Raw genomic sequence first — 25,209 nt, 5'->3', positions numbered from 1 at the left:
CCGTGCCTGGCCAGTGATCCGGGTCAGCTCTGCAGGGAGCACACGACCTCTGGAAACATGGAACTCTTGGCTGCTGCAGCCTGCGTGCAGCTGGTTGGATGAGCTCTGCAGGGAGCAGCTGGCCTCGGCACAGGATGGGAATCAACTGGGAGCTGTGCAGTGTCCCCCTTAGCAGGAAAACAGCTCTGTGTCCCTCCCCACCAGTCCAGCAGTAGCCCTTGCAAAACAAGGTGCAACAATGCCTGTCACTTGTCAGCAGCGGGTGGCCAAGAACCAAGGATAGTCAGCTCTGTGGACGTGTCCCAGAGCTGCAGGTGACACCCCGTGTCACCTGTCCCAGAGTGAGTGCAGCAGTGTGTGGTTTGACAGGCTTTGTCTTGGCCCACATGAGGCACATCTGAACCTGGGGACTCATGGACTGGGGCTCTCTGGGGGGCCCAAAACCCGTGGAAGGCACAGGGCTGTGGGAGGGCAGCAGAGCAGCACACAGAGCCTGGCCAGAGCTTGGGACTGGGGCTCACAGCTCATGTTACTTGCATCATGAAACTTTTTTTTTTGTTCCTCTGGTTTGGCTAAAACCAAACAGAAAAAGTGATTGATGCTGGGGGATGGAGAAGGAAAAATCCATTTCCATCCTGAGAACTGGGCACAGCCAGTTCCCACATCTGCTCCCCTGGCCGGGGCTCAAGCGAGCAGCCTGTGCTGGGGAGCACAGCTGCCTCCTAACATGGCAATGTTGTGGTCCTGGTTCCCTCGGTGCTGGCAGGGCTCCCACAGGGTTGTCGGGGCAGGGAGCCTCGAGGGGAGTGGGTGCAGGGGGCACGGGCTGGTGCAGAGCTCCCCGTACCCTGCAGGCTCGGGAAGGGTGGAGGCCCTGCAGCTCAGAAGTGAGCGAGGGCTTGGTTGCTGCCACATCACACCCAGGGCTCCCGGCCAGGCCCGGCGGCTCCAGCGGAGGCCGTGAAGGGGGCAGAGCTCCCTGCCCTGCACCTGGGTTTTCTGAGGGCTGCAAAGGGCAGTGGAAAGCTGGAGGTGCCGTGCTGCTGCTGGGAGAAGGGAGAGCAGCCCTTGCCCCCCACTTCACCCCATTGCTGCCCCGCTCCTGAACAGCGTTAGGGGCTGACACTGCCTTTCTCCCTGTACCCCACAGGGTGGCTGAAAAGGAGCCTATCAACAAAATGTCTCTCCACAATCTGGCCACGGTCTTTGGGCCAACACTGCTGAGACCCTCAGAGGGGGAGAGCAAGGCACACCTCACCTTGGCCTCTGACATCTGGTCCCACGATGTGATGGCTCAGGTAAGAGCTGGGTAATGGAGGGGTTCACCTGTCTGTCTGGGTAGATTTGTTACTCTTTGCTGGATGGGACAAGCTGGGAGGTGGCTTTACAAGCTGTTACTCCAGAAAGGGAAAGCTCTTTCTTTCCCTTTCTGGAGTAACACCCCCCATTTCCCTTCTACAGGTCCAGGTCCTTCTCTACTACCTGCAGCATCCTCCCATCTCCTTCACCGAGCTGAAACGCAACACACTTTACTTCTCCACGGACGTGTAGCCTGCAGGCAGAAGGCACCAGCTGCAAACACTCCAGCTCCCTGCTGGGGGACACGGACTGGATCACAGCCCCCCAGGGAGACCAGCCCAGACCCAGGACGGTACCGCCTGCAGCTCCTGTACAATCGCGTTCCAGTGGCCCGGTCCCACCAGGTGCCAGGCCCTCTCTGTAAAGTAGTCGTGTCTTATGTCCCTTCTTGTGTTCAAGAATTGTTTTTATGTATATTTGCTCAACGGAAGAGGTAGTGACTGACAAGGGCTGTGGACACAGGCTTCCCCCTTGGCTAGTTTTCTCCTGGACTCCTTTCCACCCACTCACTCCTACCAGGCACCCCTCGCCTGAAGCCTGCAGTGCCCCATGAGTGCCTGTTTGCTGCCCAGCTCCCCTGCCCACGCCTGCATGTGCAGCACCGGCTCGCTCCAAGGCCGGCAGCTCGTGGGCTTCCCTCCCCGGTGACGGTGACGACCAGCTCTGCTTTGGCTTCGCTGCCTGTGCAAACATTGGACCCTGTGCCTGGATCCTGCTCTGGCCCGAGCAAACCCACGTCCACGAGAGCAGAGGAGCTGCTTCCTCCCTGCTACGGCTCTTCTGGGTGTTTTCAGGCCAGTCCCCTCTCCAGCCCCAGCCCTGTGCTTTGCCTGTGTGTGTGTGGCATGGCGGTTCCTCCCCTTGCTGGATTTCGCCTCCGAGTAGCGTTTTGGGGTAACCCCTCACACAAGGCTGGACCCAGAGGTGCTGTGCTGGTCCTGATCCACAGCAGGCTGAAGGGATAGCCAGCCAGGCAGGTCTGCTTCCATCACCATGGGCTGACCCCACATCTACTCTGGCACTGATGGGGTCCCAAATTTCCCCGGTTTGGAAATTTGGTGGGGAGGTCCCTGCTGTACAGTTCTCTCTGCCATGGTGAGGTACTCACACCCCTGCCAGCCCAGCACTGCCATGCACCCCGTGGCAGAGCCTGCCAGGGCACCAGCATTCCTGCCATGGCCATGGGGACAAGGAGGGGTTTTGTCCCTCCTTGGCCTTCTCTGCTGCACTGGGCACATAGCAGCACATGGCCCTGCCTCGGTGGCAGCCTGTCTGCCAGAGGCAAGTGCTCTGCAGCAGCTGGATGGTCACCCAGCCTGGGAACCAGCACAGAAGGATGGGAGGAGGAAAGCCTTCATGGCCCTCATGATTGAAGGCAGAAATGCTTCGTTCTGTCTTTCTCCCAAAGCGGTTGCTGCTGGATTAGCCGTGCCCGGCCAGCTCAGGTCTGTTTCTTAGTGGCTCCAGTCCTTGACCCCTCCCAAGCTGATGGCTGGAGTTACCACGCCATGTCCCAAGGCAGGACAGGCTGCCCGAGTCCCCGGTTCCCCAGGCATCCCCCACACTCCCACGTAGGTGTTGGTACCTGTTGGGACACGAAACCTTTCGCTCTGTGAGCGGAGTCCGTGTTCTTGTGGGAACAGCCCCCCACCTCCCGAACTGCGTTGGCCCTGCACTCTCCTGTGCCAAACAGAGATGGATGAGAAGTGACCAAGTGTGTCCCTCACAGCAGCGTTGCCTTTACCTTCCCAACTATGGACTGTTCCAGGTAGAGCCCGGCCACCGATGCACCAGGTATGTCCTCAGCCACCTCCCTGGGGAAGGCAGCACCTGCCAGCCCTGCACCAGCAAAGCAACCAAGGAGGGGCGGTCTCAGTCCCCCTCCAAAGGGCTCACACTCCAGACCCTGCTCCTCTTGACTACCAGCTAAACAGAAGGGAAACAGCATTGCAGAAATAACCAGGCGTCTGTCTTGGCCCTGGACCCAGTAAGGAGGCCGAGCTTTAGATCTGACTGCACAACAGACCCCTGTGTGTGTCTGATTTGTTACATGTGTCCAAGTCTCTGTCCACGACACTGTCATTCCAGATGGAGACTCTGTACAGCCAAATCTCCCCCCACGACGGTGGCTGGAGGCCCGGTCCCCACAGCCCAGCACAACAGGCTGTGGCTGACCCCATGACTGGCTTCTGCTTGTCCCTACAGGAAGGAAAAGAGGGGGGTGGACTCTTGCAGCTACAGGTAGAATAGAACTGTTAATTAATATTTGACTTTCAAAAGTTGTTAAGGATATATTTTTGTTTGTGTTCTGTTTCAATTTCTGTAGATTATAAACTTTAAATGGCTGTAAAACCTCGTGAGGAGAAAAAAAAATGTTAATAAAAATGCAAAGCCCCGATATTTGCACAAAAGAAGCCCTGTGGTGTTGCTGTTTGCACTAACTGATCACCTTGGCAGAACAGCTTCCTCTCTTTCTGTCGTGGAATTCTTGCTAGTTGCACTTCAAGCCAGTGGTATAAGCACAGGCGTTGTGCCAGGCAATCTTTGAAAAGACTTCTTATGGTTTGGGCTACATCCTTGCATTTTGGAGGAAAAAAACCTGGACTGTCTGGAGCCAGCCTGTTTAATCAGCCTAGAATTACTCAAGCTTAAAATTCAGCTGACTTGCACAGCTTCTGGCCTGAGGATACTGAACAGGCACAGCAAGGGACATCAGGAGATCTGGAAACCTCATCTGATAGATCACATGGTGCTGTCTCCCCACTTTTTTCCACGTGGGAATGGGAGCCAGCGTGCCTCCAAACTGACCACTGACCACCCTATCAGCCAAAACACACTGCTAGTACTGCTCTTCCAGGTAAACAAGGGCTGTCACTGTTCTGGGATGTCAAACTGGGAACGCAAAGGAGGGGAGGTGGGTGGGAGAACCCCTATTGGGTGTGTGCACTGCATCTGAAATCCCACTGCCTCAAAGAGATGAGAGGGAGTGCTTGCCTTTATAGAATGGTTCAATGAAGGTTAAAAATGAGCCTCTGAGGTCTGAGAACAGAGCTTGGTTAGAAGAGCAGGAGGGCAGATAGGAACAGCGATCGAAGATGCAGCAGCTCCTTGAGCTAACAAACAGATGTGTTGATTTCAGCACCAATGTAGTGCAGAAATAACACTTCACTTGCCCCTGTGTAACGCTGGGGCACTGTGGTGGCACAGGGACATGATGGGAAGCAGGCTGTGTGCTGAGTGAATGCCCAGTTATCTGTCAAACACTGGTTTATTTTCACAACTCTGCTTTCTAAGTCTCATATCAAACTGCTGGAACTAATGGGGTGAGCCTGGGGCAGTTAAAGCAGTAGCAAGATTTTTTGTACTCCCACAGTGAGGTTACATCAGGCTAGCCAAGTGGCTACAGAGAATTATACTTCAGCAACAACCTCTTTCTCCCTTAAAACTGTTTTGTTCATCTGCCAGTAACCACACAGCTCTAAGGCTAAGGATTCCTTTCTGCTTTTCCCTTTAAAACATGGTAAAGAAATCTGGCGCTCATCTCTGTACTTGAAATAAGACAAGTTGTACAGATGGTGGTTTGTCTTCAGATGGTATTTTAAGAAAAGCCTGGAACAAACTTATTTCTCCACAGGATCTTACCTCTCCCCAACAAAGTAGCAAGCTGCAAACTGGTGACTGTTAGAACACTTGCAGCACCTTCAAATATGTGGTAACCTAAATCGGTGCATTTCTCTTTGAAGATTGTCCTCCTGCCTTCTTTTGATGCCAGCAACAGACTTAATCAAAATCAGCCCCAAAGGATCGAAAGAGCTCAGAGTCCAGGCGTGTTTCCTGGAAACTGACAGTCAGCTGATCCGTCCTGGAGATGCTGCTCTGTGCCTGGCTCCATCCTCCCGTGCTCCCACAAGCCTGCCTGGAGCAGCTTGCCAGGGCTCGGAGCCAGATTGCTGTTAGTCATTCAGAAAGCGGCCAGCGCCGCTCCGCTCGCACTGACCAGGACTCCAGAGGCAGTGGAAAGGTAAGCCTGATGGTTGTGCCGTGATGCAGGCTCTCAGCAGCAGCAGGGAATGTTGCTCCCGAGGGATCCGGCTGTTACCGGAGGTAGTAATCGACCGCAGCGGAGAAAGCGGCGAACCCTCCGCAGCCGATCACCCCGGCCTTCAACCCAGCTGCAAGGCAAGGGTGGGAAACAATGAGACAAAGTAGGAAATTAATTCTTTTTCCCACTAACTTGTGCTGGCTCAAAGAGCTCACACCAGCAGGAACCTGGCAGTGCCCTCCCAGGGAACTCTGGCACTGCCACTGCCTGATGTACAACCCTCGGCAGGGCCGGCAGGATTTGCTCTCTGGGTGCTGTGTCCTCAGCCTCACCCACGGGACAGAAGAGAACCCTCCAGTGGCCACTGCTGATTTCAGTGTGCTCTGATCTGAGCCCTACAAGTGGCTTGGTGGGACTAGGGAGGGATAGGAAGAGCAGCCACTGCTCTGACAACTCTAAGAGGATTAGGTCGAGGACAGACACAACTTAACAAGCTCAATTAGATGCACTTGCAAGAGCTTTCTTTTCTTTTATGCTCCATGGACAAGGTTTTTTCTTAAGGAGAGGTGAGAGAAATTTGATATTTCTGATGAGCAGAGCAGCTCTCTCCTACTTGGGGATTTTCCCAGATGCTGTTATCACTAAAGGAAAGTCCCCACTAGTGCTGCTGGACCAAAACCCCCGTGCTCCTTCTCTTTCACATGTAAGTAGAATTGTCTGTTTGAACTGATACATGAGAAAGGAGAAAAGCATTTTACACATGGTACAAAAGAAGAAAGTAGAGTTCTTTAGTCCTAATTTCAAAGGAGAGTAGCAGAGACAGTGAAACGGTAGAGCTAAGTAGACCTCTGCTAACACAAGAGCTTCTCAGTTGCTCTGTATTTTTGGCTCTCTCCCATGACACCACAGAAGAGTCTGGACAGCCACCACCATCTGATTTTTCTTTCAAGTGAATTTTGCTGATTTTCCTCCAATCTCACTGTCTTGTATGACCAACCCTTCCTTATCCACACTCATCCTTGGAGCTGACAGGAAAGCGAGGGTGCAGTTCTGCCAGTCTGAAGCGGGCTCTCACATTCACCACAACCCCATGCAAAGAGGTTTGCAGTGTGTGTTCCTCTAAGAACATTGTGTGCTGCATAACCAAATTCAAGGTTTGTCACAGTTACCACAGAAACAGTTCCCAGCAGGCACCACCAACCTCTGAAGCCGATGGCTCCTCCCGTGATGCAGCCACTGATAACGCTGTTCTTCCAGTCTGACTTCCCACGATACTGTGGAATTGGAAATCAGAGTCAACAAGTAAACACGGAATAACCACTCAGTATCTGTGCTAACAGCAACGACCTTCTATCCCCTTCTCAGCTGAGGATGTTCTTCCCTCTGCTCTCAGCAGATGGCCCTGCACTCCCAAACTTGCAGGGCCAGGAGGAGAGGAAGGAGCAGGTAAGTGGGAGAGGTAAGACAAAACCATATGGTGCAATGCAGTGCTGTGGGAAGGATCCTCAGGTGAGCCAGCACAGCCCCCAGAACACAGCCCTGAGTTTAAAAGGGCAATAACTACATGAGAGCAGCCCTGAGCCCGGCCATGCAGCTGGTCCTTGGCCCAGGTGAGAGTCACAGCACCTGCTGACAAAGATGGACTATTTCCATAGCCAGGACACACTGGATTTTCACCAGTGCAGAGATCTCTTTGTTCTGCTCCATTGTGCAAGCAGATGCACTTTTCTTCTAGATGAGTTAAGAAGTAATTGTGACTTTCAATTAAAAGGCAGGACTCAAATTCATAACAGCGTAATTTTCCTATTTTAAAAAAGCAGATGATAGATTTACCACTGAGCTGCACAAGGTCATTTCTGGCTGTAGGGGACAGATGAAAACTGGCCTGTTACTCAAGAACTTTCATCAAACGATCCCTTTCTGCATGTGGAACTTTTGCCATGTTGCAACTCACAGTTTGACGTTTTACACAAGCACTTGTAGCTAGGGTTTTAAAAAGTAATGCCTCTGCTTGCCAGTACATTCAGGACTTAAAGTGAAAAGGACTTTGCTATTGCAAAAGAGATCTTCATTCTGTCAGAGAACAGCAGCTCTGAAGACAGATCCCAAAGCTGAAAAGCTTTGCTGGCCAAAAAAGAACAAAGTAGCCTATTCCACTGCCCTATTGCAAAGGGGATATACGTACTTACTTGCATCTAGTAAAAGATTTTTAAAGAGTACATACAAGAAAACATTTCTTAATGGTTGAGAGGTTTCCACTCACCGACTCTACCACGCATTCTGTGCAGGAGAACATGGCACCCACGATGGCAAAGTTCTTGGCGTAGGAGATGCCTCGCTGCCCCATGTCCTTGAGCACCTCTTTAGCCGTGGGAGTGCGATAGGGATCCTTGGGATCAAACCCCACGTTGGTGTCAATACCAGCTGTGAAGATACCAAATGCACCTCCCAGAACAAATCCTGCAAAAGATAAACAATATGAAATGAACATGGCTGGATTGGAGCAGCACATTCCCCGAAGGCAATGAAGCGGCTCTGCTCCTGTCCCGCTGCCTGTGAGCGCTGCACCGTGACAGGGGCAGGAATCGCTTGGTACTATGGACACTTGTGACAGCCTGTGCTGTGCTGAGGAAAGGCCATGAGCACCTGTGCCTCTCCAAGGAAGGCAGACAGAGATCGCTCCCTGGGACACGTCACAGGCACCGGACGAGGCTTAGAAGGAAAATCAAACACGGGGGCTGCAGCCTCTCCTCCATCCGCCCCTTTCCCGACTCCAGAGGGACCCCCGAACCACCCCACAGCTGCCTGCCCCGTCCTTCCAGCCGCCGCACCTCCCACGCAAGCCAGCGCCGCCTTGAAGGGGCAACTCTCCATGACCCGCTCCACCATCTTCTGCTCCTCGCTCTTGGGCGGGCAGGGGATGCCGCCGAGGGCGGCGGAGTCCCAGACGCGGGGCTGCCGCTTGTCGCCCACGAGGTGCTGCAGCAGGAGGCTGTACTGCAGCGGCGGCGGCGGCGGCGCCGGCTCTCCCGGGGCTGAAGGCGGTGGGGCCGCCATGCCGGGCTCGCACACCCACAGCCGCTCGGCGCCGCGTCCGGGCCCGCTCCAGGTGCCGCGGCGGGAGGGCACGGGAGTTGTAGTTCCGCGGCGGCGAGGCGCCGGCCGCGCACCGCCGCGCTGTGACTACATCTCCTAGAATGCCTCGCGGCGGCGGCGTCGGGGAGAACTACCGCTCCCGGCATGCTCCGCGGCGGGTAGCGTGGATTGGCCATCCCGAGCTGCCCGGGGACTACATTGCCCGGCGTGCCGTGCGCCAGCCCCCTGGCGGCCGGTGCGGCCGGTGCAGGTGAGGTGAGAGCTCCGGCTGCGCAGCATCCCCGAGCGCGGCGGCAGCGGCGGCTGCAGGTGAGCGCCGGGAGGCGAGGGGCAGCGCGGGGGGACCGGCTGGGCTGGGGAGAACCGGCAGCCTCGCGCGGGCCAGCCCCGTGCTGGGGGAGCGCCGAGGTGCCGCAGTGCGGGACCGAGTCCCTGTGCCCTGGCTGAGGTGCGAGGAGGGAGCGGGAAGCTCTGATGTGTCGCGGTGTCGCCGCCGTGTCCCCGCAGCCTCCCCACGGCTGACTCCGGCCCCGCGCCGGTGTCTGAGGGCAACAGGTCCCGCACGGGCGCTGCCTGTGCCCGCAGTGTCCCGCCGGAGCCGAGCCCGGCAGGCGCAGCCCCCGCGGGGCTCTGAGGGCAGCGGGAGGACGGGCGGGTCGTGCCCGCAGCTCCGGACAGCCCAGGGCACCCGAGGCTGGCGCAGGTGTCCCCGCTGTGCCACGGGCCGGGCGGACACAGCGGAGCAGCGGCTCATCCCCGGCTGCCTCCCTGGGGAGAGCTCGCTCTCCTCTGGCGTAGAGCAGCGGTGTTCCTTCAGGACGTGCGTAGCTCAAAAGGGCTCTGACAATATCCACAATCGGGTTTTCCGTCGCAAAAGGCAAACTTGGCTCGTGTCAAATCGTGCAGGAGCCTTGGCTCTGGAAAGCTTGTAGTGTTTGGTGATAAGGTGAGAAATGTTGCTTTTCCCTTTGGTAACCAAGGCACAGTGCGCATTAAAAATCTACATTCCTTGCTTGTGTTGCTTTTTTCTTCACCTGCTTTACTTTCTTGTTCTTGTGGACTAGAACCAGTTTTCATCTTCACAAGTGACGATAGGTCTGCCTTAAAAATACCTCTCTTCTTATTTGATGTTTTTCTATTTTATTTTTAAGTTCCCATAGGTTTTTAAACCCGTGAGAAACAGCCGTGTTGGTTTCAATAGGATGCGTGGAATTGTTGTATTTCAATAATTGAAAATTGCTTAAAAATTTGAATACGTGATGCGTTGGTACGAAATTTTCCTGATATCCTGAAACACAGCTTTTTAGAGATCCCAAAGTAATACATTTTCTTTCTTACTCTTGTCCTTTGCTCTCTGTCCTGCTTATGTCTTAGTGTAGGTAGGTTCAAGTAAAGATTTAAATGGATGGTTTTATCACTTCAAATACTTCACTAGACGAAGTTCAACAACTTTCCTCTAAATCCCACTGCCCTCTACTGGCTGCACCAGCAGGGCCCACCTGCCCGCTGCTATTCCCTCTTTTTTTATGTCCTTGGGGTTTTTTAAATTGATTGTTTAGGGGTGTTCCTCCCCCACACACACTTTTTTTTTTTTTTTTAAGGTCAAAACCCGTGAAAAAGCACTTCATTTAAATCTACTACCGCAGGATCTTTACAAGGTAGGGGAGGTTGCTGGCAGGATGATCTCCCTAAGGAACCCTGAACTTAAGATTTCAATCTTCTCCTTGATCCAAAATAACCTTGCTGGGCTGATCTCGAAGTCACACAGCAAAGCCTAATTTCCGAAGGCCTAAGGGGAAAAAACCATATATGCTGGATTGGCAATTTCAGCAGTGAGAGTTTATATGTATAGTTGAAATATTGCTTTGACTTTCTTTCCCTTTTTCCTGAGTTTTGGAGAAAATACTGGGTTACTATTTGTTTGTAAATAAAATATTTTAATAAATATTTTGTAAATATGATTATATAAAATATACTTATTTATAGATGTTAGTATGGAATTATGTGTTATTCCCCCCCCCTTAGATATTTAATAGTTTCCTCCTTTTCCCATTCACGCTGTTCCGTGTTCTACATACGAACAAATTCTTGTGCCTGAGTATTTGAACAATCTCATCTGCCTGAACAGATTTTTCGTGTGGGTGAAATCAGATGGAGGATTAAGGATTTGAGAGGAAATATGAGAGTTCAACACATCTTTGATAAACAAGTTGTTCAAAGGAAACTTTCAGCTGTTTCTTTTTCACAAGCCTGTGAACCTTCATGACCGCAGAGTGTGCAGCCCATGCGTCCGATCCTCTTCCTTCTCCAGTCCCTGGCTGCTGTCCCTGAAGCCGCTCTTTTTTCTCCTGGAGCTGTTCAGTCCAGTGCAAGAGCTTAGGTTATTTTTAACCCTGCCTAGCCCCATGAAATGAAACATTTTGAATTCGGCTGAGTGTGACGGCAGCAGGGGGTGCAGATGATCCCGAGCTTTTGTGCTGCTCCAAGGAGCTCGGTGTCTGTTTTCAGCAGAGGGCAGCACATGGCGACACTGAATAATTGCGTTTCACTTGACCTTTACAGTGACTCAGTGACTCCCACACTTCAGTATTCTCCAGACAGGGTAAATCTTGGAAATAATGCGGGGTTTGTCAGAAATCCTGGTTTTGCATATTGTCTCAGTTTTAGAGTTCCCAGGTTTTGAAGACACTCTAGCAGTGCTATTAAAAAAATAAGTTTTCACAGTCCTTAACTTTATTTTGTCAAACTGCCAGTTCCAGAGTCTTTTCTGAAAGGCAGGAAGTGGCTGAAGGTGGAAGTCAACAAGAATTAAATAGAGTCCATTCTTTTTCACTCATTCCCACCTTTTTTTCCTTATCAGAACTGTCATAATGTAGGGGTGAATGAGAAGAAGAGGAGATAAATTAGTGGATATTTTAATGACAAAAGGAAAAGCTTTCAATTACCGCAAGCAGAAGAACGTGTGGCTGCTTTGCAGGTGGTCACCCTGCTGATCTCACCTGTTGTGTACAAAGAGGTTTCCAGTGGCTGCAAAAGGAAAGGTGCTGGGACCTGCTGAGCTTTGTTTCCACCCTATGGTATTTTCATCTATACATTAAATGTGATCCTTTCCTACTTCACTCTGAGCTTGTGAATGTAGTGCTTTGTCTTTTTTTCTTTAAAGACTTTAGGTTTGAAAGCACACTGGAGAAGTGCTTTGTGAAATAGATCTAAAATCGGTGAAGGAAAGCTGCTTCAGCTTCTATACTTTTCTTGGCTTTTGAGTTTAACAAACTTATTTGTTTGAGAGTGCAGTTGGGTTTTTTTTCTTCTAAGGTAGCTTTCAGTGTTGGAGAATACTGTCACTACCATGGCAAACAGCTAAAGTACTAAAAAAAAAGGTTCGATCATAGGTAGGTGGCAGGTATATTGGAGTTAAAACTCAAAAGACATCCTGACTCACTGATTTCTCATGGTTTTTTTGGGGGTTTTTTCTGCTTTAGGCCAATATAAAATAGATTGCAGAGAGAGATCTTTGGCTAAAATCCCCTGTTAGGATCAGCAGACTTGTTCCTTGTGACTGTGCTCTGTAACTCAGAGAAAAGGAACAGGATGTGGCTTTTCAAGATGAGTGTTTGATCCTGTCTGCTCTCCTTAATGTTTTAGATCTCAAAGTCTGCACCCCTTTTGAAAGTAAGGTGGTTTCGTTGTGTTTGTTCCACTTCAGCAAGGTACTCCTTCTCCTCTTCACAGTTTGCCCAATATTACACATACTTTTGTTTTCACCTATAGAATTTGAAACACACTTGTGTGGTCTAAAAAAAGATCCGGGTAAAGTTTCAGGCATCATCATCTCCCAGGGCTTTCTGCTGTTGCTATAGAAGCCTAAATTCTCTTTGAGAGACCTTTCCAGTATAAAGAAGTTGATACTGCAGGAAAGTTGTCATGGAAATATGCAGTAAAAAGAGGAAGGAGATCTTGATTTGATGACTCTTACACAGGCTTAGGCAACCTGGTGAAGTGGCTCCCTATCTGGAGATCTGATTCTGCAGATTCTCTTAGTTGTGCTCCAGTGGATTGGAAAGCTGTGGACTAGAACCTAAAGAAATTAACATTTATATGACCAAACATACCTCTTCAACTCAGAGAGCTTTATCCAGATTCGAGTTTCCATCGAGTGATGGCAGACCAGGAGATTCCCAGCAGCCTGGTTCTAATAGGGGATGGAACTGTGGTACAGCTATTTATTATATTTCTGGCAATGACCACTCTGAAAGGATTTATTGAAGTACCACTATTGAAATGAGGCTTTCAGAACCATTTCTTAAATGACCAACTAAAAATAGTTTATTCTGCAAGCTTTAGTGCCATTCCAGATTTGAACAGCAGCCCTTTGTGTCCAGCTAAATGATGGGATAAGCAGATCCCTCCCCATAAATTTCTTATACCATCACCAAGCCTGGTTGGCTCCCTGGTTTCAAGCTTTTTGTGCCTCTCTTACTAAAGCCTCCTGATATCTAATAGATGTGATTATGAGTGAGTTGCCTTTAAATATCTATTACCAGTGTCACCATGGTAACTGCTGTAAGAGTTTCTTGCTGGTAAAAGGTTTCCAGCTCCCCAAGATACAGCAGGGCAAAATGCTTAGGCTGTTGTTTTCACGGTTTGGATGAGATCAAAGAGGACAAAATAACATATTTCTGATTTTAATAGCAGTGCATATTAGTGGAACTGAAAGGAATAAGATTGGTTTGGAGCCTGTCCTCAGACCAGGGAATAGAGGACAGTTACACAGGCAGGGACAGCCCAGGCTTTCCTTGGACAGCAGGCTCCTGCAGGAGTGGGAAGATGTCACTCCCTCTGACTGAGCCAACACTTGGCCTTTCTTTCAATACTGTCACCAAGAGAACTAATTAAGCCTAATGAAGGATGCAAAATTGTGATATTCCACCTGCCAGCAGAGTTGCTGAGTGATTCAATGTGAAGTAGAAAGAACTGAACTGACTTGTGTGTTTTCTTCTTTCTTGGTTTTCTCAAACTGCTCCTTCTTTTTCCTCTCGGCCTTCAGCTGCTGTGTACCAGGGCAGTGGTGTTAGATATTCAGAGTGACTTCCCTGCTGTCCTGATTTCCAAATCTTCCTCTTCCCTTCTTTCACATCTGCTTTCTTTCCCAAGTTCCTGTTGTGTGGCCAATCAATCCTTTGCTCTGCAATGACAGTTGTTTTATCGGCTTCCACGTGACAGAGTCATTGATGTCCCTCATGTAAACTCTGTCACCTCAGGGGGTTGTTTTGCTTTCATTTATTTATTTACTTATGGTAAACAGGTCATAAACTCCATAGGGCACTTCTTCCTTTTCATGCAATCTGTTCTCTTGCTTCATTGCCCTCCTACTTCAATATCTGCTGGAGATTTTAAATTATCGCTTGCTTTTATAGAAACATGGAAAGCTGAGCACCTATTCCTGCTGCTTTCCCACTTCATTGCCTGTGCCTCCTGCTTCTGGCATTTAGGCCTTTTGGCGAGGGAGGGCTTCTGCTCTGGTAATGAGCTGTTTGGTGTGGCTGTGCTGCACGAGGAAGTGAGACCTTGAGGAGAGGAGCAATTTGCATCCACTTTCTGTGTGTGTGGGGACAACTGGCACAGCAGAGCCAGCACGAGTGGCACTGAGCACGTTTGATGGGAAGATTGTGCCTGCAGGATGAGCTCATGCTGGTGGTGTTGATATTTGTCCTTACCTGCCTCGTAGGCAATGTGAGCCACATACCAGGATTTATTTTGCTGAGCTTAAAGATGCTTATAGTTCATTTTAGTTATAAGGTTTATTGAATGCCAGATTTGCACTGAGGGTTTAAAATCTGAAGTGATTAGGCTAACCAACCAAGAGATCCAAGGAAATAATTTCCTAAGAAGTCTTGAAAGCAGAACCTGGGTCTCAGAATGGAATTTGCCTGCATTATACCACTACTTGTTTCTTAATGGTTCTTCTGTAGCATTGTGGTTAACGCTGGGAGGATCTCCGTGTTTGGGCACTTCAAATTTCAGCTGCATGGTTCAATTTCTCAGGTCTGCTAAGCTGATTTAAAAGTTTAAGGGGTAGCAGACATGTTTGTTCATACAAGCTGTCTAGAAGAAAGGAATTGTTGAACTTTAATTTAGATTCTCCCTTTTTTCTGGATTTGATTACATCATCAAAGCCAAATTTCTATGCTGAGTTTCTGGGTGCCTCTGTATCACAATGTGCATGTCTGTCAAAACTGCTGATTTATATGGGAGTTAAAATCAATGGGCACTGTAGACCCTTGCTAATTTGTGATATTTGGTCAGTAATTTAGGTGTTTTCATTTGCTGACCTGTAAAATAGATGAGTTATTAAGCCACTGCAATGATCAAGTGTCTGTAAAAGACGCCGAGAGGAAACACGAGATGGGAACTCCAAGGCATCGGTGTGTGGGGAATCAAACCTTGCCAAGAGCCTTCTTTTTTAAATCCTGATCTGCGTTAGAGGGCTTGTTCCTCTCCTGGGACTTGAACTCCTCGTGCTTCCTGAGTGCCCCCTGTGAATTTGTCCTGGTTTGGTTGCTGCTGGGCTCCCCGTGATGCTCCGTGTGGGTCTGGGCAGATCCCACAGCTCCTCTCCCGCTCCGGCTGTCGGCACTTCCAGCGTGAATCCCTCGGAAACAAAGCCGATACCTCAGGTCTCTCGTTTGCATCCCCCTGAAACGCACCAAGAAGTTCAAAGCAGTGGGACATTGCTCCAGAATCCCGTTGGGGTTTTTAATTCCAAGGCAGCCTCCAGCACACATCCTCTCCAGTGCTTAATTTTGGTGTGCAGCTCTGCATTGTCAGTGATTTCATGGAATGTTTTTCTGTTCAGGGTTCCTTGGAGTGTCGAACCTTTTGGGATTCCTTTCCCGTTAGGTGATAAAATGCCAGCTTTTCCAGCATGAGATCCCTCTGGGACAATAAGTAAAGGGAGCAAGTAGGGTTGTGCAGTATTTTGCCTGGGTAGGTAGTAAAAACTTGCTGTGCTACTTGAATATGGTAATTCTCTATGAATTGTTAATGAGTGCCACATTATAACCTATATATCAGAAAACTAACAGCGAGGAATAATAAAATAGAAAGTTGCTCCCTTTCCCTTAAGTCTTTCTTTCTTTTAATCAGTGAAATAAAAAAAAATCAGTTAGTAAAAAAGAACAGTGTGTTATCTTCCTCTTTCAGAGAAGAGCACTGAGTATTGCCTTTCTTGCACGTTTCGATTTATCCACATTTTGAATAGCAGAGTGACTGCAGGAAAGCTGTCCTTGGTTTGTTGATGATGCCTAAGGAAGTAGAGACATTTGAAAACTGCAAAGAATAATAAACTTCACATAAATGTGTGCAAAAGTGATCAGTGATTTTCATTTAAGTGTATGAAATATGATGAGTGTTCCTTTGGTACATAGATTTCCTTTCTCATTTTGCCTTTTTCTGTGGGTTGGCTTTTATTTTTGGTAGATAAATGTGTGTTAACTCTTGAGTGTTCTTCTCGGAAATGACAGAAATACTGAAAAATGCTGGCACATCTGACAGACTCTTACTTTTGAAACAGTCAGTTTCCTAATTCTATTTTTGACTGACTCAGTGGCTGTTCCCTTGGAAATTCTCAAGTTGTTGTCTGGTCTTCTGAAATTTTGGCAATAGGCACCAGAGGAAGCTGTTTTTCTTGTCTCCTATAGCACTCCATGTTCCATAGAACATTATCTGTCTTCCCCCTTCTCCCCCCAGTTTAATTATTCTAGTCTCTTCCAGCAACAAGCATTTTCTCCAGTTGCAGGTCAAAGCTGGTAGCCACAGGCTGAGCCCCTCAGGTGTTGAGTAAGAACATGAAACCGTGAGTATTCTCTTAAGAACAGGGAAGAAAAAATAAATCCCAGTTCTCCAAGCCAGCACACACAGCTTGCTTGTGCTGGTGGAGGCTTTTTGGCAGCAGTTGCAGGAGTTCCATCCACCCATTCGATCAGTAGCAGCTCGTTGACTTGAGCAGCAGTTGTTTTTGTCAAAATGGAAAGTGGTGCCCCGTGATTCACTCTGCAAACGTCCACCAGCGGAGTGAACTTCCTGACATCTGCACTGCAACTGAGAAAATAAAGAAGTTTGTACCAGTTATGTCCAAAAGGGAAGACAGCACAGAGTAAATGCTGTCCCAAAGCCATGGCGTGACTCCACTAATACCCACTGTCTGATGCAGGCTTGCCTTTGTAATTACTTTTGGTTTTATAACTCCAGACAGCAATGTTCCAAGCCTTATAGCTCAGTTAGAGACTTGCTTTAAAAAGACATTGTTATTGACATAATAGCCTTGTTTATGGAATTTCTCTCCTTTGTAATTAAGATTGTTTCATGCACAAAAGCAGTTAAATATGGCATAAATATCTGTAAATGCAAAGATATTTTAAGCCTTGTTCCTTGTGTGAGCCTTTTTTCCACATTATGCATTTGCTTCTCAAACGAGCTGTGCCACTCAAAATTCTGCCCTTTGCCCATTTCATTAAGTTCTCATCCATATTTGTTCTTGTGGAATTGTACCATTAATGCAGTTTGCAACATAAAGCCTTTAAATTCCTCAAATGCAGTATTTTGAAGGTGTATTAATGGTGAGGTTTGATCTTATTCTCTCATACCTTGTTGGGAAGTTGTGGGAGCAAGTGCATGGAGCAGAATGCAGGCAATATGTTCACTGTTATTTTGTCTGTCAACCAATTTTACCAGCTGGGTGAGAACCTGGCAGATACTCGAAAAAAGTTTATATTGCTACTTGGAATTGTTTTCTCACCCTGGCTGTGTGAAAGTAATTATGGTTAAGGCCCTGGCTTTCTTTGAGCCTGGCCAACTCATTTTAGCTGTTTGTTTCTGAGCTGTTTTTTCATTAAACAGAAAGGCAATTTATCAATTCAGAAGGTTTTATGCTGAATAATTCTTTGGTCTAACTAAAGAGATCAGATAATTATAGCCATAAGTGCTACCAGAAAACCTCTAAATAAACAAATATACTGTCTGGTCTTTTTGGGTTTGGGGAAGTTCTCCACCACTATTCCAGGCTGTCTACCCAAGCTGAAGTATGTAAATGTTGTGACTGTCTCCTTACAGCCAAGCATTTCATTTTTAGGCTTCGGTCAAGTTATATTTATCAAACGTATCCCAAGGATATTTGAGAGTGCAATACAGTAGCTCATCTTGCCTCCCTACTCCCTCATTTCAGTTCTTTATTTCTCTTGGCTGAAGGACAGGAAAACCTATCAAGCTGCCAACACTGCTGTCCCTCTGAGCCCAAACAAACTCACCAGCAATGGCAGAGGGGCAGCACGCTGCAGTCCAAAAAGGGTTTGGTTTCTTCAGACAAAGAAGCTTTCTCAGCAAGGTGTCTGCACCTCATGTCCCCTTCATTTGTGAGCTCAGGGTCCAGGAACCTGCAGCTGTTTGCCCTGAGCTGGTATTTTTGTGCTGCGTCTGTTTGGTTTTGAAGATGGTCCATACTCAGAGCAGAAGGAGTGAGTTGCAGTCCTTCCCCTGGCTACCTAAGTGACTTTATTGCCTATGCATGCATCATGTGTGGGGTCATTTCCTCAGGGAGGAGGAACACTGCATTCAGATCAAGTATCTACAGGAACTTCCTCCTTATCTGAGCTGTGAATAATCTCAAGAACTCTAAATGTGGAAAAATACAGAATGGGTGAGTTCTACCAGTGGGCACACAGCCTGTCCTTGGGTATTGAAGAAACTGTCAAAGTGGGCTGGACAGAAGGATTGGTACATTGTGGATGCTGGCAAAGTTGGAATTGCACCTGACTGAAGGTTTAGGGACTTCAATAATGTCTGCTTGAGACCTGCCAAACACAGAGCTTTGTCATGTGCTAAATAAGTCATGGTGTGCTCTTTTGTCTTGTTCTGGCATTTTAAGATAAGGCAAGAGTTTGTTACTCTCAAGAATATCATAAAGTTGGATCCCAAATCTATAATCTTCAGAGGCAATTTGGCTTGCACGCAATCTGTTTTTAAGGTTTGGTTACTCTTATGATAACAGTAGTGGTGCCAACACTGAACTGAAACATAAATTTACTCTTGGCATAACATCAGCTTCCTTCAGGCCCCTTTGGCACCTGGAGTAAGGAGGGTGCAATAATGTTGGACTATTCAGATCCAGCAACACATTTCAAATATTAAAAATCTTCCCTATTTCTCTACTAGAAACTTCTCCTGTAGTATCAACATGACTTATATATCAGGTTTCTGCTGTTGGGAGGGAGAATTCCTGATCTGTAGTCACAGTCTGAATGTCTTTGGTCAAAGACACCAGAGGTGATCAGACCCTTTCTAGACAGAATTGGACAAAACCCCCTGTTTTAAACATGTTCGTTTTCTGTTTGAAATTTGGATTTCATGTCTTTGCATCCCCTCTGTCTCCCTCAACTTGATACTATCTTTGCTTGCTTTAACTCTGTTAAGACCTCTGGCCTTTTTCTTCCTGTTTTCAAACACGAAATTCTTTTCAAAAATCTTAAAGAGGGATGTTCTCAAGCATTTGTTCACTCTTGTCCTTTATTTGCTCTCTTCTAAATAAAGAACAGATTGACCCTTCTTGGGCAGCTCGAGTCACTCAGGACTGATTCTGGTGTTTTGTAAAAGCTTCTGTCTTAGTGCATATTCCTTCCCTACACCCACTTTTCCACTTTGTTGAAGCAATGATGGAGGCAAGAGAAATGTCATAAGGTGTCCTGGCTGTGATTGCTGGCACTCTGGGGGATGTGTTATTGTGGAATATAAAAGCTTCTGAAAGCTGCTTCTGTGTTTTCCTCTGAAAATGCCTTTTTTCTATGCCACCTCCTTGCCCTTTCTCCATGGTCTGTGCTGCATGTTTTTGCTTGATTGGATCACCCAGACCAATCTGGGGTTTTTTGCTCTGCCCAGTGTCCAGTTCTGCTCTTGGGGATGATGGGACCCTGAAAGAAGCTCTTCCTCTGCTTTAAGGATTGAAGCATCTCAGTGTTTTGGACGTAGGCTACAAATTGCTTTCTTGCATAAATCCTCCTTGCTTTGATGAAAATATAATATTTGTCATTCCCCTGAGTAAGCGAGTGCCTGTGTGTGTGCTGAATGCCGAGGCGCCGGTGGAGCCAGCTCGCTTCCGTGTGTGAATCATTTCTCAAGCAGCTCTGTGTCTCTCTGCAATGTGGTTTTCCTCTCAGGGAAGCACTCAAGCCCTGAATTTTCAGTCTGGCTTGCGCATGCTGTCAGAAGCTAGTGGGAGACACTTTTCTTTTTAACGCAGAAAAGAGAACAAGCTTTTACTGTAAGTATTTTATTATTTTATTTATTTTTTTTTAATGTGGGAACTGTGTTATCTCTAGAAGGATTCTTGGGTCAGTAGTGTATTCACTAAACGAATGAACCTGCTTTGCTCAGCAACACTTTTTTCATAGTATCTCAATGTAAAACTAAATTGAATTAATAAAAAGTATAGTGTAAACAGGTCTGTGTTAGCTGAAAATGGGCTGGGGGTGGTCTAAAAGCCATTGCAACCACAGAAAGAAATCCCCCCCCCCCCCGGGAGAGCTGGCTACTGTATTTTCTGCTCAGCTACATACATTTAGTGACAGAAGGGGTGAAGCTGTTTCTGTTCCTGCTTTCTCCTCTGGCAATTTACGGTTGTTCCCCGACAGTGAAACGAAGCAGGAGCACAAGCAGAGTTTCCTCTGCTACTGCATGTGCACAGTCCAGTCAAGGAAGGGCAGAAGGGAATGGGCTGCTAAGCCAAGAGCTTTGGCAGCTCCTGTCTGTGGGAATCAGGGAAAGCGTTGGGGCACTCGAGCAGGTACCTCTTACAGCCCCACAGCACAGAGCTGGTCAGGTTCTCAGCAGGACCCTTTCATTATAGCACCTCGACTGTTGTCCTTAAAGTTGTATTGTGGATGAAGATTGGTCATAATAACAATTGTAATAATACCAGCATTTATGGAGTGGGTAATATGGCAAAGTTGTAGAGATGTTAATTAAGCCCTGTGTGTGTAGCAGTAAAGGATTAGTGGTAGAACTGGTTTGAAAACAGGGATTCTCTACCTTTTCTCTTGTGTACAGTTCTAGATATCCCCTACTAATCCTTTCTGGTTTGCATATTTCATTCTAAATTGAAGTGTTCTTAGCCCCTGTAACCTCAGTAGCAGAGAGGATACTTGATTTGCTGAAACAGTGTTGTTTGCACAATTTGACAGGTAACTACCACAGAAATTCCTCATCCTAACGTGCACGTGGGTATGTGCTACCCCTTCCCTTTCTTGTGCAGTTCTAAACCAATTTAATTTCATTATGTAGCCCACCAAGGTGGGTCATTCAGTCCATCAGTGGCCCCCAAAGTCACAACTGCAAACTGTTGGCACTGTTGCTTAGATCTGTTCTGTTCCTGTTCGTTATGAATATTTTTAAAATGCAGAAGTCCTCTGGTTTCTCCTGCAGCTTTGGAGTTATGGCCTCATCTTTGCAAAGAGCCCTTTCTGTCAGAAGTTCACACTGTCACTCATAAACGCTCAGAAGTTCCCAGTTTATTAACTTCAAGTGAGCTATTCTGCACTTTAATGGGAGATAAATATCTCCTTAAGGGATAGCTTCCAAATCTCAATTATTTCTCTGCACTGTGATGGATGGAAAACGGGAGTCAGGGAAACATCCCAGCATGTGGCAATCTGTGAGGCTGCTCGCTTGCGTGCTGCGTGACAGATGTTGATTTATCTAATTTTTGCTTTCTTTTCTGTGGGGTTCCTGTGCAAGGCAAACGAATGAGTCCATCTTCATAAATATCTATTTAGCAAGCAATTATTATCCCATTTTTACAAATGGAAAAACTAAGGCATAGGAAGATTGCATGGCTGAGGGGGTGTGATGACTCTGTGCTGAAGCTGAGGATGGAATCAGGTGGAATTCCATGGAATGTGTTGCCTGTGGTATCATCCCTCCATGCTCTGAGGGGACAGGGAAGCTGCCAGTCTCTGCACTAGACAGGACCACCCTGTATCCACATGCAGTGCATCTCTGCTTTTCCAAAAAACATCATCATTCCTTTTCCTTCTTGTAGTTGTATCTACCCTCTATGCTACAGAAAAACATAATGACAGGTAATTATCAGGCAAACCACTTGTAATTACTCTTAATTTCTTCAGCAATTATATAGCTCTTTCTGTATCTGAAATGAAGCCTCCTTTTCTTCCTTCTTGTGGGTTGGCAAAACATGAAGTGACCGTATGTGTCACTTGCTTTGTGCTGTATTCACTGGGACAGTAGTTCAAAGAACCTGGATTAATGAGCAATAGCTGCCTTGAAATGGCTCTAAAATGTTTTTGTTCTCCACCTGCAATATACTGAACATGAATTAAACCCATCTATTTGGGACAGAGTCATATTGGGTAAAGGCCAGGGTGACCTAATTCTTCATGATTATAACATGGTTGTAACTTCAAAAAGGGAGTTTGGAATCAATGCATCATTTTTAGCCTTCCCGAATCTTCCTGTGCATCCTTCAGTAACATGATGTTTGTGATTCAGAATTGCCACATCATTGCTAATGGGTAGAAAATTACAGCTGGGTTGGGATTTTTGTTTCTTTATCCTCACGTTTATAAGATCAGGGGTCATAAGGAGGTAGCAGAGTTTCTCTTCTGAGCTGTGTGATGGTGACTGGTTAGATAATCAATGTGAGGAAGGAGGAGGAGGAGGAGATGGAGAATCCGTGTACAAACAGTGTAATTCAAACTACGGGATGAGCATGTTCCCAGACATCTCCAAGTACAGCTTTGGCTCGGTTTTCCAGCATCAGTCACTGTGCTGGATGACAGTAAAGATATCTGTATTTTCCTGCCTCATTAATGGCCAGTAGCATGGAACAAGGACAAGGGAAATGCAGCCCAACGAATTCCTTGTCCATGTGCACACATGAGGATTTTGTTGTGATTTCTGCATTTTTCTCATGTGATCTAACGATGAGTGAAAGACTGACAAATCCAAAACTCCACGGAGAGCTTCTGTGGAGGAGGGTGGGCAGAAGGTTTTTGCAGTGCTCTCCACGCCTGGAAAAGTCATCAATGACTCTAATGGTTGCTGTGGGAAGAGGATTTTATTTTGAATGATGTTGAGACATGGAGTTTTGCAGTTGCTGAGCTGGCCTCTGGCAGCCTTGTTGGGATGGTTTTGGAGGCTGAGTTGATGGCTGTCACGTGTGGCTGCCTGGACCTGTCCTTGCCTAGGCCATGTCTGATGTACTTTAGACATCCTTGGAACCTTTTAGTACATTTATGTACTACTTAATAAATACCAATTGTAGAGAATTATTGAAAACACACTAAGGAAATAAGCAAGAAAAGCCTTAACACAAAAATGTGAGCTGATCACTTACCACTGTAACCACAGATAAACTTTGTCTATGGGAAGTTCAAGGGAGTTTCCATTATCTGTTTCCATCTGACACCATGGGGGGAAGGAAAGGAACTGACTCTGCAATAATTGATTATAGAGGAGAGGTAGAGCCATATCCCCTGGAAAGAAAATTCTCATCTGATGCCACAGTGGAAGTGCTCTTTCGATGTTTAGGAGTTCTACAGAAGAATCATTAAAACAAAATGCAAAGCAAACTACAACACGAAAGAGTGACTGGATGAATGACCTTGGGAATGTCTGTGTCTTAATTTCTGTGTAGTTCTGTATCTAAAGCTTAACAGCATTTTTAACTTCTTGCAAAATCACTTGTATCCTACAGCTGCCTAGCTGTTTTATTGTAGTACATTTTTCTTCACTCTTGAAAGCTGAAAAATAATAGTAACACTAAAACCACCTTTGCTTGAGTCATGAATAAAACCAGCAGAATCTGCCCTGCTGTCTGGACATGAAAATTTCCAAGTGATGTCTTGTCTCCGGGTCCTCTACCAGCAAACCGCGAAAATTCAGCTGCAAATGAGACTGGAAAGTGAGTCTGCTGAGGTAGACCAGAGGAAACAGTGAAGTGTCTGGGGTCAGGTTTATAATGGATTCTTTTTGGGCAGCAAAAGCAAGAGGAGCCTTAGAGATGAGGTTTTGGGAAATGGGTGGTTTTTTTGTCTGAGTTGTGTTAGGGTGGAAGCGGGTGTTCTGGCTCGGGGGTTTTTTGTGGGCTTTTTCATCCAATTCTAATTAAAGATGAGCTTTGTACTAGCAAGAATCCAGCAAGTGTCTGCTTGGAGGAGTGATGGAGGAAGGTTGCACTGAGAGCCTCAAATACACCAAAACCAAGGTAATAGAAATTAAAGCAAAGAGAGAATGAATAGTCACAGAAATACTACTGAGAGAAAAGGAGCAGATGCCTGAGGAAAGCTGCTAGAGGTGACCAAAAGAGTAAGGAGTTTGTTTTTATTTGTTAGCCTGATCTTATTTCCAAATGGATTTTTGTTCATGCTATCTATCTCCAAGTTACCAATTCCTGTATTTGGACTATCAGCTTCCCTGGTTTGATTCCTAATATCAGTTAAGAAATCAAGATGAGTCATATGGAAGCATCTGTCAAGCCTAAAAATTGTTGTTTAAAGTTAATTGATGTGAAAGGCAGAAAAGAATTCTATTTCAGCCCAGCTGTCTATCCTGCCATAGAGCTTCCTACGTGCCACTAGAAAATGCTTTACAGTTTACTGAACTTGTTAGATATTTCTGTGTTCCAGTTGATAGTTTGTCTGAAAATAGCAGAAGCTGATTAGAAGGAAAATAGTAGAAGCATGATGCAGATTTAACCAAAAAAAATTTAAAAAAAAATAAAAGAAATTAGTGCTTTGAATTCATGAGTGTGTGTAATAAAGCTTCTGGAATAGTCTGACCTTTGGATGTAATGAAAAGTAACTGAATTACAGGGAAATGGCACTGGGGACTGTGCGGTTTAACCCACCAAAGTCCCACTTGTGTCCTTTTGAGAGCCTTAAGCTGCAGAGTTGGGACTTTGGCCTCATTCTTCAGAACTGCTGGGCATTCCCAAGTCCTGATGAAGCTACCATCTGGCACATTCCTGCCCAGATTCAGTAATGAGTTTTCATAATTCTTTATTTCACTCCTTTTCCCAAAGCATCTTTGTTGCATGACTCTGCTTTAGTTTGAGTCTCCTGCTTAGTCCTGACACACAGACAGGGGCACCAAAACCTACATCGTGTAAAGTATGTGGGGCACAGATCATTTCCATCCCCCATCAGGGATTTTCCTGTGTAATTTCATTTCTGCAGATATGCTGATAATTTTTATTTATTTAACAGTATAACTCCTAGGTTTCTTGAGTGTGAAATAATATTGCTCATCATCACTCAAACCAACCTATCTATTATTTTTAGTTATTCAGAATAAAATAGCCTTTAATAGTCAGCAGAATTTGTATCCTAGAAGTTTATTCCAGAGAACTGGTGAATTCCTCCTTTGATCCACAGCCAAGTCTGAAGATCCCGGAGCCCTGGTGTTGTTTCTGCTGATGCTGACTGCCTGTGAGTTAGGATAAATTCTTAATCCAGTTTTTCTAGCTGTAAAATGGGAATCATTCTAGGCTGGTTCTAAAGACTTTTATTAATAAATGCATGTGGACTGACTAATAAAGAAATGTCTGGATTCTCAGCCTTTAATAAAACAGTAAAATTTCAAGTAAAATGGTCTGCAGAACTTCTGCCAACTGCCAAAATAGTCCTCATCAAAATATTCCAAATACC

General features: G+C 46.7%; 3 protein-coding genes and 1 long non-coding RNA gene across 11 annotated transcripts in view; 2 read left to right on the top strand and 2 right to left on the bottom strand.

Annotated features, from left to right (window-relative positions):
- ABR (ABR activator of RhoGEF and GTPase) overlaps nt 1–3,773 on the top strand; it is a 38,058-nt gene extending 34,285 nt beyond the window's left edge. For all 4 annotated transcript variants that reach the window (XM_032130013.1, XM_032130014.1, XM_032130015.1 and 1 more), the window contains 2 exons: nt 1,151–1,298; nt 1,462–3,773. In XM_032130013.1, coding sequence (XP_031985904.1) covers nt 1,151–1,298; nt 1,462–1,551 — 238 coding nt within the window. In that variant the 3' untranslated portion in view covers nt 1,552–3,773. The remainder of the gene's footprint in view (nt 1–1,150; nt 1,299–1,461) is intronic.
- An 835-nt stretch (nt 3,774–4,608) lies between these two features.
- Nucleotides 4,609–8,512, bottom strand: TIMM22 (translocase of inner mitochondrial membrane 22). The gene is made up of 4 exons (XM_032130017.1): nt 8,233–8,512; nt 7,665–7,861; nt 6,603–6,675; nt 4,609–5,531 (listed from the first exon to the last, which is right to left on the bottom strand). The coding sequence occupies exons 1-4, from the start codon at nt 8,456–8,458 to the stop codon at nt 5,455–5,457; spliced, it is 573 nt and encodes a 190-aa protein (XP_031985908.1). The 5' UTR covers nt 8,459–8,512; the 3' UTR covers nt 4,609–5,454.
- Nucleotides 8,513–8,704: 192 nt separating this feature from the next.
- SPECC1 (sperm antigen with calponin homology and coiled-coil domains 1) overlaps nt 8,705–25,209 on the top strand; it is an 87,881-nt gene continuing 71,376 nt past the window's right edge. For 2 of the 5 annotated variants that reach the window (XM_032130008.1, XM_032130006.1), the window contains exon 1: nt 19,339–19,808. The gene's annotated coding sequence lies outside the window, so the exon portion shown is untranslated. Of the gene's footprint in view, nt 8,807–19,334; nt 19,809–25,209 lie in introns of those variants that run through there. The other 3 variants (XM_032130009.1, XM_032130011.1, XM_032130012.1) reach the window with 3 other exon arrangements.
- Nucleotides 13,167–18,175, bottom strand: LOC116453978. The gene is made up of 2 exons (XR_004243979.1): nt 17,803–18,175; nt 13,167–16,597 (listed from the first exon to the last, which is right to left on the bottom strand). It is a non-coding gene; the product is annotated as an uncharacterized LOC116453978 (long non-coding RNA).

This window comes from Corvus moneduloides, chromosome 20 (assembly GCF_009650955.1).
Source record: "Corvus moneduloides isolate bCorMon1 chromosome 20, bCorMon1.pri, whole genome shotgun sequence".
In the NCBI taxonomy this organism is placed as follows: Eukaryota; Metazoa; Chordata; class Aves; order Passeriformes; family Corvidae; genus Corvus; species Corvus moneduloides.
The sequence above is the reverse complement of the archived record's forward strand: the minus strand, read 5'-3'. Positions and strand labels throughout refer to the sequence as shown.